This window comes from Eretmochelys imbricata, chromosome 6 (genome assembly GCF_965152235.1).
Source record: "Eretmochelys imbricata isolate rEreImb1 chromosome 6, rEreImb1.hap1, whole genome shotgun sequence".
NCBI classification, from domain to species: Eukaryota; Metazoa; Chordata; order Testudines; family Cheloniidae; genus Eretmochelys; species Eretmochelys imbricata.
The window spans coordinates 105,602,090-105,617,606 of record NC_135577.1 but is presented as its reverse complement, the minus strand read 5'-3'; the positions used below and the strand labels follow the sequence as shown (position 1 = coordinate 105,617,606).

Below are 15,517 nucleotides of genomic sequence, written 5' to 3'. Positions count from 1 at the left end.
TTTTACATGCCAACAGTCTAGTTCTGTTATGGTTTAGGTGGAGCCCGTTCTTCCTGTGTAGGCTCCTCCTTTCACAGAAGATCCCCCAGTTCCTAATAAACCTAAATTGCTTCTCCCAACACCATCATCTCATCCGTACATTCAGACCCTGCAGTTTTGCCTGTGGAACTGGAAGCATTTCAGAGAATGCTACCATGGAGGTCCTGGACTTTAATTTCTTACCTAGCAGCCTAAATATGGCCTCTAGGACCTCTCTATTATGTTTCCCTATGCCATTGGTATATATATATATACAGCACATATACCATAACTACCACTCCTCCCCAGCACTGCACTTATGTCTATCTAGATGTCTCAAGAGGTTCGCAAGCTTTGTACCTTCCAGGCAATTCACCATGTGGCTGTCCTGGTCATCACAAACCAACTATGTATATTTCTAATAGCTGAATCCCTGGTTACTGGTTACAAATTATCTGTTTGTGCCTAACAACTGGGATTCCCTCCCCCGTAGGGGTATCGTCAGTGCAAGAGGATACCGTGATATCATCTGGAAGGGGGCTCCCAACTTTTCCCTCCATTCCAGCTTGATGTTCTTCTTTCCCAAGACATTCATCCTCCTCCACAGTACAGAGGCTGAAATGTGGCCAGGAGCCTTTCAAATTATTTACAAAAAGAAAAGGAGTACTTGTGGCACCTTAGAGACTAACCAATTTATTTGAGCATGAGCTTTCGTGAGCTTGGTTAGTCTCTAAGGTGCCACAAGTACTCCTTTTCTTTTTGCGAATACAGACTAACACGGCTGTTACTCTGAAACCTGTCAAATTATTTAAAAGCTAAAATCAGCATCCAGGGCCATATCACATCTCCCTGCTATAAAACTCACAGGTTAGGTGGGTCTGTAAGGGGAGAGGGGAGATCTGTAAGGGCCTCCACGCTGCAATGGAAAGGTCAGAGTCATACTACAACATTTGCGTAAGACATTTTTCCATGTCACAAACAACCTTGTTTGGCACAGATATTTTAACATTTCTGGCTAAAATCTGTCTTTTATTTTTTATCCTCAGCATTTTAATACTTATAATCAATACAATAAAATCCACCAACAATGACAACTATAAGAGGAAACCTAACAATAAAAATCCTCAGTTAAGAGAAATCCTGCAGATGTAGACCATCCTACATGGATATGTGATGGCAAAATAAAAATAAATGCATAAACATAAATGCAGAGTTCCCACCAACTGGATGCAATGCTAATGTCCTTTTAAATGACTGAATCTCTGGTGTTGGCAAGGCAGCGATTCATTTAAATGCCATGTTGCTGATAACCTTGTCTTTCTCTGAAGGAGCTACAGTCTCGTGTTCCTGAGGGGCAGTGTCTTTTTGAAGATCTCCTTAGTCTTCAGACAGTTGTCGGGACCTCTGAAGATGTGGAGGACCTGCGTTATCAATGGATGCTCTATAAATCTAAACTCAAAAACTCCAGCAGCTCATTGGTAGGTGAATGGGCATCAGAGGTGTTAGTATTAAATACACTGTAGTACTTTTCCATAATTCTTTTAAGTAACCACTGCTTTTTGACAGCTATAGTCCCAATCCAGTAAGGACATAAACAGGTGCTTAACTTTCAGTGTATAGGTAATCCCACTGAAGTCAATTGAATATATTTATATATACACGCACTTTCAATATTCAGTTAGAAATCCTGTGGCCTCTTTGTCTCCACACAAGCAATGCTCATTACTTTTCCTTGAGTAAAGACTTCAGATTTGGCCCAATAGTGATATCATCTAACATGATATTGTGTAAGGGACTGGGGCATAGATGATCTTGCCTAGTGGTCTCAGCTGGGCTGAATCTGCCCACCAGGGACAGGAGTCGCTGAGCTGGAGTTGGAGGAATTGCAAGGCTAGATCTCATACACAAGTGTCAGGGTCAGATTCAGGCCAGGGTCGGAGACTGGAGATCAGAGGCAGAACTGAGGGTTGAAGTCAGGCTGGAGTCAGAGATCAGATATCAGGAGTAGAGGCGAAGTCTGGCATTGCAGCACACTGAAATCTGTGTAGTTGCCCAGACAACTTCCTGGGGCAACTACTGGGGTTAAGTAGGGGCACTTGGCCAAACAGAGGGCTGCAGGGTACTGTCACTCTGGGTCTCTTGGGTTGTATTTCCTGAGGCACCTACTCTCCACAGTGCTCCCTGGCAATGCCTCCATATTGCCTCCCAGGGGTACTGTGGGAATATCAACTCCCCTACATTCTAGAGACCTGGGTTCTAGTCCCTGGGCCCTTATACCATGTAGTTGGTATGTGTGTGTGTAATATATAACTTTCTCTTAGACATGTAATGAGGCAATCCCAATCAGGGGCTTCCTTCCCTTCCCCGCCTGCTCCTTCTCTCCCCCACAGAATGTTCTTTTGCACAATTACTATAACAAGGTTATATGCCCACATAACTTTATTTGTGTAATTGTCTTCTGTTCTGTGGTGCTCTGTGAGTCAATGTGATCAGTATAGTCAAGAACAGAACAGATTGTCTCAGAAAGAAACTACAAAAGGCGCCAGTTTCTTTATCACATTCACTTCATGGGCTTAGCATTTGGAATGGTATAAAGAGCTGATGTCATAGACAATTGTAATTGATTTTAATGTGAGGACCAAAGTATAGGTCTGGGTAAACATAAAGTTTTATATCAGAGAGTTGTATGTGAAAGCATTGTAAAGAAGATGGAGTTTATCCAGTAACAAATATTGCAAATAATGATAAAGATATTTACAGTTAGTTTAACATAAATTTGCATAGTTAAGTCCTGATTTTCCAAAGTGACTAGTGATTCTGGGTGCCAAAGTTTGAGGCCTGGTTTTTAGATTGTGGGTACCTGGCACTTTTGGCAATAAATCCTCTTTAAAGTATTGTAACTTGGGCACCTGAAAAATGAGCCACCTAAAATGACTCAATATTTTAGAAAACCTTGGCTGTAGGGTGTGGGAGAAAATCTGTAGTTTTAGTCCTTCTCCGCTAGTCTTCAAAGAAGCTGTCAATGAGTTTCAAATTGAAAGTATTTATTTAGAACACAAATCCTTTGATTTGCAGTGGAGGTGAAGGGCAGTCTCTGTTAATCAGAAATAGTGTAAAATCAGAGTTATTGTGTGGTACATTTTTTGCCCAAGTACCTTGTGTAAGAATACATTTAGTCAATAGGTGTCAGTAAAATCAAAGCTATTTCTTAGGTAACACTGCATCTAACTTACATTGTTAGGAAACAAAATCCATTTGGGCTTTATTTCTGTTGTGCATTAAAAAGCTCATTAAACACCAATCACCTGCTGTTTCAGCCTATCCAGATGACCAGAAATTTGAAAGAAACGTTCCCCCTGTGAAATGAATATTCCATTATAGGTTCCACTGGGATCTCAGTTTCATGGTATTTTGTGTTTGTGTTTATATTTTTCTTTTTTCTTTTTTTTAAACAGACTCCTAGATCTTTGGAAGAACCTGATGGATTCAGAAAGGTACAAAATTTTCCAGTCATTAAACTCAGAAATGTTAATTTAGAGGTTTCACAGGTAATTACTTTTAAATGAGATTTTTTTTAAGGTTCTTGAAAAGAGTTGGATGCCTTAGGATAAGTGTCTATGTAAAGTACCTTAATAAGGAAGCTGCTCTTCTACAAGGCCCGGGGTACATTTAAAAATTAGATCAACCTAGCTCCGTCGTTCAGGGCTCTAACATTTTTCTTTCTTTTTTTTTTGCACCCTGAGCAACATAACTAGGTTGACCTAACCCCCAGTTGAGATGAGGCTAGGTCGATGGAAGAATTCCTGCAGAGTTGGGTTAATTACTTCAACAGAAAAATCCATTCCACTGGTATAGGCTATACTTCGGTTGTAAGTGACACAGATGCAGCTGTAGCTGACCTGCTGTAGAAGCTATAGTGTAGACCAGTGGTTTTTAACCTGCGGGCCGCTTGCGGCCCACTTAGCACATAGTTGCAGCCCACGTGACATCCTCAGGGCCATACAGGTTATATATATATATTGTGTGGATGCATAACACATAGAGGAGAGCTGCATATGCGGCCCACAGTGGTAAAGAGGTTGAGAAATATTCCAAGTTTAAAAAGGAGAAGCAGTTTCCTTTTTAAGGGTATTGCCCTTGGACTATCCTGCCATCACAGAAGCATAGGAACTGGATGTCTGTCCATCTCCTGTGTAGATGAGGGTGAACATTTTTGAAAGTGCCTAATAATAATTAATAATAATTTGGGAGCTTACATCCTCTCCTCAGCATTCTCTACTGGCTGTGTTAGGTGGCTCTCCACTCAGTGTGTGCTGGCTTTTATGAATCCTGTTCTTAGGTGCCTATCTGTCCCTGTGCATTATATGGGGAGTCTGGGCACCTAACTTGGTGCTGTGGATTCCAGTAGGGAGTGGGATGCCTAAATGTTATGCATTGCAATGCTGAGCCTAAGTCTCCTTTGTAGATCTAGCCCTTAGGAGCCTAAATCTCATTGGAAGTCAACACTAGCCTGGTGGGCTTTGCGGAGTCCCAGAATTGAGTATTCCCCCGGTGTAGTTTTGTGTAAATGAATCACATTGTCTAGTGCTTGCACAACCTTGTACAGAATTGTAAATCCCTTGCTTACAAGTCCCCTGCTGATTAATGGTTGTTTAAGGCTGGCCTGGGTATTGGTCACCTCCTTTGTTGTTACTGGAGAACTATCAGTGGGCGACTCCCAAACTCACAACATATTTCAATAACAACCATCTAACAGAATCTCATAACTTCATACACACTAACAATATACATATTTTGACAGAACAATGGGTCTCAGCAGATATCTTACATAGCATGCTTTGTATGAAACAACACACCCATATATGAATGATGTATATGGGGGTTACTGGGTGCTACTGTGGGGTACAGTGTGTTACAGGTTCCTAATTCACATTTTGAAATTTTAATTTAGCTCATCCAGTCCATGTCCCTTCAAGTGAAGAATTGTAGGTAAAGTAAGGTAATATGCCTAATGCTATTAGACTAAGCCCTGATTCTGTGCAGCATTCTGTGAAGGAATTTCTCTTGGGACTCACATAAAAGGCTGAAACAACAAAGAGCAGAGACAGTAGAAAAGACAAAAAGGGATAGGCTTGAAAGAAAAGAAGAAAACACCAGCTTTTGATTAAAGTTCAGGAACAGTTCTTCTTTTGGAGCCTGATCTTGAGTCTTTCCATTTCCCTTAATGGGATTGAATCAAGCCCTTTATCTCTACCAGCATTTGCTTGGTTCATAAAGTTGGCTCCCATTTTACATCATCTCATCTGCCATGTTATTAGATTGTATAGATTGAGACTTTAATTACACAATGCAAAGTTAAATGAATGGATAATGAGTTTTGTGATTATATCACACAAATAACACACAAATAACTCTTGATCTCTCCCCCTGAGAACCACATCTCACTCCTGTTAAGGGATGCTAAACACTCACACCTGGCATTAAGTCCCCTTGTTATGCACACCTGATCTTGTCATCCCTGAGTCCTCCCCATGCCAAGGCTTCCCAATGCAGCAAGGCTATTCCCCAGGTGTACCAAAGATGCGGTAAAGCCCTACCCAGTTCTTATCCTGGTGAAGTACTAGTATGTGCATTGTGATACCCACACCTCTCTTGAATAATTCTGGCCAATCTTGAACCCTCATGGTAACCCCCAAAGCCTTTACGTTATTGCACCTGCAGCTCAGCACTAGGCATTGGGTGTAGTGAACCAAATAGCAAGATCACTGGATGTTTTTTCAGCATGATAGCTCAAGTGGCAAGAATCTTCCCTTAAGTTCCTGATCAGACTAGGCAAACAATGTGTCATCTTAATTCCTGCTGTAGAAGCTGTCAGACATTGAGTAAAACTACTTTTCCTTGGTAATGACCCTAAAGGGAAAATTAAAAAAACCGATCAAGGACTTTTTTTTTTAATATGGCTCTCTTGGTCAGAGTTGCGTGTAGCGGAAAATGCTTGTGGCTCTGTTGTATCTCCATTGAGCAGTGAGATTCCATCCTTGACTTCAGCACAGCACCTTAATGTTGGCTGGTACTCAGTCTCTCTCATCCTCTTGAGCCATGTCCAGATACACAGGTCATTTCCGATGATACCTGCATGAAATATTGGCCGGTTAGTATCAGTTAGGCCCACACTAGGCAAGTCATCCGTGCCAAGGAGTACTGAAGCCCTTCCCTGACTTCTGAACAACTACCCAGTGCAAAGGGGGAGAGACAAAGAAATTCAGAAGAAGAATGAAAAAAGAAAAGGAGTACTTGTGGCACCTTAGCGACTAACCAATTTATTTGAGCATAAGCTTTCGTGAGCTACAGCTCACTTCATCGGATGAAATGAGAACACGCTGTGGGCGAGAATACAATAGTTCCCTTTCCACCTAAAAGAACATTGTCAGGCAGTTCTAGGTGCCAGGTGATTTAGAAATGCTAATGATCCAGATGCTGTTGTCATTTATACCCGCCAGTGTACACCAGTGATGGTCCATGGACCTCAATGGAGTTATCCCAGATTCATATTGCTGCCACTGAAAGCAGAATTGGGTCCATTATGACTAGAAATACATCTATGAGTTAAACATCCCCTGGCATAACAGCATGGGGCCTAACTCATGAGAATTAGAAAGTGACATTGACCAGTCTGGTCTCAGTGCTATCTGAGCTGGGAGAAGGACAAAAAGCATAAATGGGGAGGTGCAAATGAGAGTTTTAAAATATTTGTAGTAGTTTTTTAAAATTCAGGTTAAATAATCTATGATGTTGTTAGTAGCTGAGTGAAGGATTTTTAAATATACGTTTTATGTCGGTTGCATCCCTTCAAAACTGCAGCAAATGAAAATTCTCTGGGTGAATGACTAATAACGCCCTATGTTAATTAACTTGTACCTGAAATAGTGCACCACTCGTGGGAAAGGGCTGAATCACCTCATAACTTGTAAAATCCACTCCCCTCAGCATATGTGCAGTAGGAGCAGACCCCGGTTTGGGGGACTTGAATGGTGTCTAGGCCATGTGCTGATCCTCTGCTCAGGGGGTGAATTTCATCTTGGATGATTTGTGCCATCCCTCTTCCATGTGGAGCCTTATAGAAGCAGCAGCAGGGGCACGATGTCAGGTGCTGAGTTGATCTTTTGCTTCCGTGACGTGTTTTTCCTGGTGATTCTCATTTCCTCTTCCGTGTTTTAATAGTTTGGGGTGGGGGATAGAAGGGCACAGATGCTGCCAGTCTCATTCCATGTCGTTCTGCTTCCATTCCATTACCTCGCTGCATGGCTGAATGTTGTCAGAGCCTCTTCCATTTATGACAGGTTTCAGAGTAGCAGCCGTGTTAGTCTGTGTTCACAAAAAGAAAAGGAATACTTGTGGCACCTTAGAGACGAACCAATTTATAAGCTTATGCGCAAATAAATTGGTTAGTCTCTAAGGTGCCACAAGTATTCCTTTTCTTTCTTCCATTTATATTAATGTGCTTCTTTCTACTCACTCCCTCTCTCATTCTTCTTGTCTACTGAGGAATGCCCCTTGCTAGACCTTCCCCCAGGATGAACACTGTGGGATAATGATCTCTTTAAGAGTGATATCTTATAGACGAACCAAAAAAAAATCCAAAAAGCATTTGCAGGAAATTGTATCAGCAGCTGTGAGTTTTTGGCAGGTGCCTGTGATGGGGCAACATGTGTGTATTTGTGTCTGTAGTTTACCTAGCACATTGGGACATTATAGAGCAAATACTAAACAATAATGATGATAAATGTTACCTTCAAAGGTTGGCTCCCAGCCAACTGAAAATATTCCATGAGCATTTTTAGAGTAAATAGGAAATCCAAAACTTGTTATTTCTGAGGTTAGGTAGCACTGTTCGATTTTTTTTTCAAAGTAATTACAGTTCCTTGCTGCACAAATAATTTTGGCTTTATTGTTTGTACAAACAAAATAATTAGGGTTTATTAAATTTGTAGTCACCTAATTGCTTCTCTTTGAGAAATTGCTGGATGTAATCTCAAGCGGCACATGGGCAAGAGGGAATGTGTAATTTAATCTTCTTTAGAAGTCACCATAGATCTTGAGTCAATCAAATTAATGCAGCCATCCAGGAAACTGTGGATAAAGCGATAGCACTCACTCCTTGTCTCGGAGAAAACAGTAATAACACAGACTGAACTTAAGATATGACGAGAAGTATACGGAAAACAAAATCCATTTACAGTAACACAGCATATATATATATAGTGTCCTGTTAAAAATGCATCATAGATTTTATGTCTCTGGTGGTCAGACTCATGGCAGGTGTTTGGTCATTTGAAGTCTGCTGTAAAATAACATGCTTGGTAAAATGGAAAATGCTTTTTAAAAAGTGCATTAAGGCGACATATTTTTCCCAGTTTAATGCATATTTTATGAACACTGAGGAAATCTTTCCTCCTAAGTAACAGAACTCTTTCCCCTTTAACCAAAACTTCAAGGCCAAATACACCAGATCTTTGGAGTAGTTCAGATCTGGATCTTGTGGCTGGAGCCCATCTTTGCTCCAACCATGAACATTTTCTTCCCAAGGAGAATTTGCCTAAGTGGTTTTTGTTCATTTCTTGTGCACCCAGGCCAGCCTGTACGTTTAGGAATCAAACAACAATACATGCCGCAAGTGTGCATGATTCACAGCAAAATGGACTTCTTACCATTTAAAACAGTGACATAGATTCACCCCTCCAGCGACATAAGGGTAGAATCCCTGCTTTCTGGGCTGACTGTGCAGGCCGGGGCTGCATCAGGGAGGGCAGCGTTCAGTTTCGCTGAGACTTTATAGGAGCCCCATCAGCAGACGTTCCAGGAAAAAGGCTGAATCAACCTGGCTTTGCCTCCTCCCGTAGTGGGAGGCTGAGCCAGGCAGCTTCACTCACTATTGAACTGCCTTACTACTGCATCCTTATTCTGCTGCTAAGGGATCTTCTGGGGAGTGAATCTATCCCAGTGTTTGAGATCTAGCGCTGGTTACAGTACGTGCCCAGAAAGTGGAATCTCCTATTTATCCACATGACAAACCAGCACTGGCAGCAGCAGTGCAAGCTGCATACACTGCCCCATCCTGGGTCTGTAAGGTGAGACACCATCCTAGGAGTAAGAAGGTATCTTAGTTTCCATGTCCATTGAGTCCAAAGTGATATCTTGTATCATCTTTCTGCTGAGGATGCCAAGAAGCTTCCAATTAGTTCTGAATGAAGGTGTGATGTTCATTTTCTTTGCAAGAAAGATACTTCCAATGAACTGTTCTGGTAAAGGAAATTTTAGCATTATTTTATGAAGGAATATTGTAATCACCCCGTAAATGCAGGAAGCTGGAGGGAGTTGTGGTGGCTAGAGGCAGAATAAAGTCAGTTTTTGGCACCTTTAAACACCTTTTTTATATTTGTATAAGGACTGCCATCCACCTTTGACTCTGGTAGGGTTCTCAATGCACTTGTTTGAATAGGACCAGTTTAAATGCATATTATCTTGTTTAGAAGCCTTAGCTATAATTCTGCTTGGGATTATTCAGCAGAACAAGGATAAACCAGAAAGTTGTGGCCAGGGTCCTTGTGTATAAAGAATTGTCGAAGGCTGCTCCAACAGATCCAGTGCCACCACTTTGCCTGTGGCATTATTATCCTAATGCCTGTGGCATTATTATCCTTGTGACATACCTATCAGTAGAGCTGGCTGTCGTAAATCGATCCATGTCACAGTAACATATTGGCAGCGTACTTAATTTTAAGCGACTTTGCAGCGGAAACTTTGAAATGTCGTCCACGTGCCTTCTGAGACTCAGGGTATGTCTACACTACGAAATTATTCTGATTTTACAGAAGTCGATTTTTGGGAACAGATTGGATAAAGTCGAGTGCATGCGTCCACACTAAGTACATTAATTCGCGGTGTGCGTCCACAGTACCGTGGCAAGAGTCGACATTCCGAGTGGTGCACTGTGGGTAGCTATCCCACAGTTCCCGCAGTCCCCGCTGCCCATTGGAATTCTGGGCTGAGCTCCCAACGCCTGATGGGGCCAAAAATTTGTCACGTGTGGTTATGGGTAAATGTCATCAGTCAACCCTCCCTCCGTGAAAGCAATGGCAGACAATCATTTCACGCCCTTTTCCCTGGATTGCCTGAGCAGACGCCACAGCATGGCAAGCATGGAGCCCGTTCAGCTCACCGCAGCAGTTATGACCATTGTAAACACCCCGCATGTTATGGTACAGTTTATGCAGAACCAGAACCTGAAAAACCATGTGAAGAGGCAACGGCAGTGCGGTGACAAGAGTGATGAGGACATGGACACAGATTTCTCTAAAACCACGGTCCCCGGCAATTTGGAGATCATGATGTTGATGGGGCAGGCTCATGCCGTGGAACGCTGATTCTGGGCCTGGGAAACAAGCACAGACTGGTGGGACCACATAGTGTTGCAGGATTGGGATGATTCCCAGTGGCTCCAAAATTTTCGCATGCGTAAGGGCACTTTCATGGAACTTTGTGACTTGCTTTCCCCTGCCCTGAAGTGCAAGAATACCAAAATGAGAGCAGCCCTCACAGTTGAGAAGCAAATGGCAATAGCCCTGTGGAAGCTTGCAATGCCAGACAGCTGCCAGACAGTCGGTAATCAATTTGGAGCGGGCAAATCTACTGTGGGGGTTGCTGTGATGCAAGTAGCCAATGCAATCATTGAGCTGCTGCTATCAAAGGTAGTGACTCTGGGAAATGTGCAGGTTATAGTAGATGGTTTGCTGCAATGGGATTCCCTAACTGTGGTGGGGCTATAGATGGAATGCATATCCCTATCTTGGGACCAGACCACCAGGGCAGCCAATACATAAACCGCAAGGGGTACTTTTCAGTGGTGATGCAAGCACTGGTGGATCACAAGGGACGTTTCACCAACGTCAACGTGGGATGGCCGGGAAAGGTTCATGACGCTCAGGTCTTCAGGAACTCTGGTCTGTTTAAACGGCTGCAGGAAGGGATTTACTTTCCAGACCAGAAAATAACTGTTGGGGATGTTGAAATGCCTATAGTTATCCTTGGGGACCCAGCCTACCCCTTAATGCCCTGGCTCATGAAGCCGTACACAGGTACCCTGGACAGTAGTCAGGAGCTGTTTAACTATAGGCTGAGCAAGCACAGAATGGTGGTAGAGTATGTATTTGGATGTTTAAAGGGTTGCTGGTGCAGTTTACTGACTCGCTCAGATCTCAGCGAAACCAATATTCCCATTGTTATTGCTGCTTGCTGTGTGCTCCACAATCTCTGTGAGAGTAAGGGGGAGACGTTTATGGTGGGATGGGAGGTTGAGGCAAATCGCCTGGCCACTGAATATGCGCAGCCAGACACCAGGGCCGTTAGAGGAGCACAGCAGGAAGTACTGAGAATCAGAGAAGCTTTGAAAACCAGTTTCATGACTGGCCAGGGTACCATGTGACACTTCTGTTTGTTTCTCCTTGATGAAAACCCGCTCCCTTGGTTGGCTCTAATTCCCTGTAAACCACCCGCCCTGCCCACTTCGATCACAGCTTGCTTGCAAAGGAAATAAAGTCATTATCATTTAAAAACCATATATTCTTTATTCATTGATTATAAAAATAGGGAGATAACTCACAAGGTAGCCCGGGTGGGTTGTGGGAGGAGGGAAGGAAAAGGCCATTTCAAAACTTGTTGAATGCCAGCCTTCTGTTGCTTGGGCTGTCCACTGGGGTGGAGTGGTTGGGTGCCCAGAGCCTCCCTCCCAACTCCCCTGCATTCTTGCGCATCTGGGTGAGGAGGCTATGGAACTTGGGGAGGAGGGAGAGCGGTTAAACAGGGGCTGCAGCGGCAGTCTGTGATCCTGCTGCCGTTCCTGAACCTCCACCAGACGCTGGAGCATGTCCGTTTGATCCCGCTGTAGCCCCAGTGTTGCATCCTGCCTCCTCTGCTCTTCCTGCCGCCACTTCTCATCTCAATCATCCCTCCTGTCCTCACGTTCATGGGCTGATTTCCTGTACTGTGCGACTGTGTCCCTCCACACATTCTGCTGAGCTCTGTCAGTGCCAGACAACTGCATGAGCTCAGAGAACATTTCATCGTGAATGCGTTTTTTTCGCCCCCTTATCTGAGATAGCCTTTGGGATGGAGGAGGGAGGCTTGAAACATTTGCAGCTGTGGGAGGAAAAAAAGGGAGTGAAGTATTTTAAAAGATACATTTTACAGAACAATGGCTATACTCTTTCACGGTGAACAACATGATTCACATTACATAGCACATGGGATTTAAGTACAAGGTCACATTTTGCATCTTATATTGAGTGCCTGTGGCTTTGGTGTTAAGAGATCACACACGCAGGGCCGGGCAACTGAATTCAGCTTGCAGGTGGCCATGGTAAGCCATAGTCTTTTGGCTTCTGCAACCTTCATAACAGCAGTGCCCTCCTTTCCCATACCAAGCAAAGCCTGTTGAGTTGGCCATTTAGCGCTGCGGTTTTCATGTTAACGTGCAGCAGCAGAAACCAAACTAACCCCGCCCCCCATCCAATTCTCTGGGATGATCGCTTTACCCCTCCTCCCACCGCATGGCTGGTATCAGGGAAGATCCCTGCTAGCCAAACGCGAACAGCTCAGCGCCAATGTCCCCTCCCCCCCACCGCATGGCTAACTGCAGGGAGGATTTCTTTTCAGCCACAGGCAAACAGCCCAGTAGGAACGGCCACCTCTGAATGTCCCCTTAATTAAATTCCCGTATTTCAACCAGGTTACCATGAATGATATCACTCTTCTGAGGATAACACAGAGAGATAAAGAACGGATGTTGCTTGAATGCCAGCAAACACTGGGACCATGTGCTGCCAGGCTTTGTCATGTAATGATACCAGATTACTTGCTACTAGCATGGCGTGTGGTAAAGTGTCCTACCATGGAGGACAAAATAAGGCTGGTCTCCCCAGAAATCTTCTGCAAAGGCTTTTAGAGTACCTCCAGGAGAGCTTCATGGAGATGTCCCTTGAGAATTTCCGCTCCATCCCCAGACACGTTAACAGACTTTTCCAATAGCTGTACTGGCCACGAATGCATCCCAAGTCCTCAGGGCTAATTAATAATTAAAAAACGCTTGCTTTTAAAACATGTATTATATTTAAAAAGGTACACTCACCAGAGGTCTCTTCTCCGGCTTGGTTGAGTTGGGAGGGTATTTCAGTCAGGGTGATAAAAAGATCCTGGCTGTCGGGGAGAACGGTGTGCTGTGTGCTCTTCTCAAACTCATCCTCCTCCTCCTAATCTTCCCCGTCTGCAAAATCCTCAGGCATGGCGGAGAGTACCCCATCATCCGAGTCCACGGACAGAGGTGGGATAGTGGTGGCACCCCCCTCCCTAGAATTGCATGCAGCTCAGCTTAGAAGTGGCATGTCAGGGGCTCTGTCCCGGAGCATCCGTTTGATTCTTTGGTTTTCTGGTATGCTTGTCTGAACTCCTTAGGTTTCACGCGGCACTGTGTTGCATCCCTGCTGTAGCCTCTGTCCCTCGTGGCTTCGGAGATTTTTTGAAATGTTTTGGCATTTCGTCTTTTGGAATGTAGTTCTGATAGCATGGATTCGTTTCCCCATACAGCGATCAGATCCAATACCTCCCGTTCAGTCCATGCTGGAGCTCTTTTTCAATTCTGGGACTGCATGGTCACCTGTGCTGATGAGCTCGCCTGGCCAAACAGGAAATGAGATTCAAAAGTTCCCAGGGCTTTTCCTGTACACCTGGCCAGTGCATCCAAGTTCAGAGCGCTGTCCAGAGCAGTCACAATGGTGCACTGTGGGATAGCTCCCAGAGGCCAATACCGTCGAATGACATCCACACTAACCCTAACTGGAAACGGCAATGTCGATTTCAGCGCTAATCCCCTCATCGGGGAGGAGTACAGAAATCGGTTTTAAGAGCCCTTTATGTCGAAAAAAATGGCTTCATTGTGTGGATGGGTGTAGGGTTCATTCAATTTAATGCTGCTAAATTCGACATAAACTCATAGTGTAGACCAGGCCTTAAAGTGTAAACTGCTGGTTTGTTTCTTGCTGTGATTTTAAATTGACCCTTGTACAAAGACTCTGGCTGATAGTCTAGTCAACTTTGTGTACTTCTGAGTGCACCGGAGGAATTAAAAACCCTGGGATTTGCCTGTCTACTTATGAAGTGGGCAGCTTTCAAAATTCCCCACAGATGTTGCGTGGGCATGCACAGCCCCCACCCACCTATTTTAAAAGAACATTAAAGTTACAAAGCCAAGTATTTCACAGGTAAGAAATGCCAGAATTAATACTGTGTGTGTAATCTTAGTTCAGCCCCCTGTGCATTATGATACAGTCTTTAATTATATGATCACATGGTTTTTTTCCCACAGGACCTCTGATATGTACAGCAGCTCTGGAGGTGCTTTTTTTTTGACTGATATGCCTGGCACATATAGGTAGCAGCAAAGTCATTAACTCACAGATAAGTTCTGTACCATTAGCTGGACAGGCTGTGGTTTACGATGCTACTATCTCTTAGCTCCCTAGAACAAATTAACAAAACATTCTCCTGTATTCTGGATTATGATCAAAACCAAGTCAGAGGGAGAGTGATAACTGTAGTAAAATATTCTTTGCAGTGTTGTTGTAGCCATGTTGGTCCCAGGATATGAGAGTGACAAGGTGGGTGAGGTCATATCTTTTATTGGTCCAATTTCTGTGAAAGAGACAGAGACCAGACTTTCGAGCTACAAGAGCAAAAACAAACTGGTGTGTGAAATACAAGTTTATGACCTTGCTATATGATCAGGCAAAATGGAGAAGCTGGGCTGTGTAGGAAAAAGTTATTCTTCAACCCCAGCAAGGAAACAGGCTAGAAACTGCAGGCAAAGTAAATTCATTTTCCTTTCCTCAAGTTTTTCCCCTGTGTGAAAGTGCCTCTTTGCACAGTACATGTAACGCCAGATTTGGCTACTGTTAGTCTCATTGAGTGGTATCTTACTCTACTAAAAGCCACAGTGAAATAAAGTCTTTGCTTATAAATAAGGCAGTCTCAGAAAAATAGTATATGTAAGATACACAGAGCCATGAAAGGCAGTATTGTTTTGCAGATTTTAGTAGTGGATCTTGAAGCACTTGACAAGCGGTATTTAAGCCTTGTGACACATCTGTGGGTAAGGCCATTCCGTTTTACAGAGGAGGAAACAGAGCCATGGTGTCTTATCCTTGCATTGAATTAATGACCAGGCTTGGGAGTAGAGTCCATGTGTTTCTTGTAGCCCTAAGGCACAACTCCTGCTGGCAGGCATTGTACGGAGCTCCGTCAGCTGGGCTTCCAGACGGTCAGGGCTAGAACGTGCCTCTTAGCCATAGCTCTGTCTTGAGCAGAGCGTGGAGCCACACCACACCAGAGGGGGCATGGAGGAGCCTGCCTCAGAGGCCATTTCTCCTGGAGTTTGTGGATGCACTGTGGG

The 15,517-nt window shown here is 43.8% G+C and overlaps 1 protein-coding gene across 2 annotated transcripts in view; it reads left to right on the top strand.

The window, feature by feature from the left end:
- SYNE3 (spectrin repeat containing nuclear envelope family member 3) overlaps positions 1 to 15,517 on the top strand; it is an 84,934-nt gene that overhangs the window by 65,438 nt on the left and 3,979 nt on the right. The window contains exons 16-18 of one of the 2 annotated variants that reach the window (XM_077819328.1): positions 1,347 to 1,496; positions 3,474 to 3,512; positions 9,891 to 11,627. In XM_077819328.1, coding sequence (XP_077675454.1) covers positions 1,347 to 1,496; positions 3,474 to 3,512; positions 9,891 to 9,944 — 243 coding nt within the window. In that variant the 3' untranslated portion in view covers positions 9,945 to 11,627. Of the gene's footprint in view, positions 1 to 1,346; positions 1,497 to 3,473; positions 3,513 to 9,890; positions 11,628 to 15,517 lie in introns of those variants that run through there. The other variant, XM_077819327.1, reaches the window with a different exon arrangement.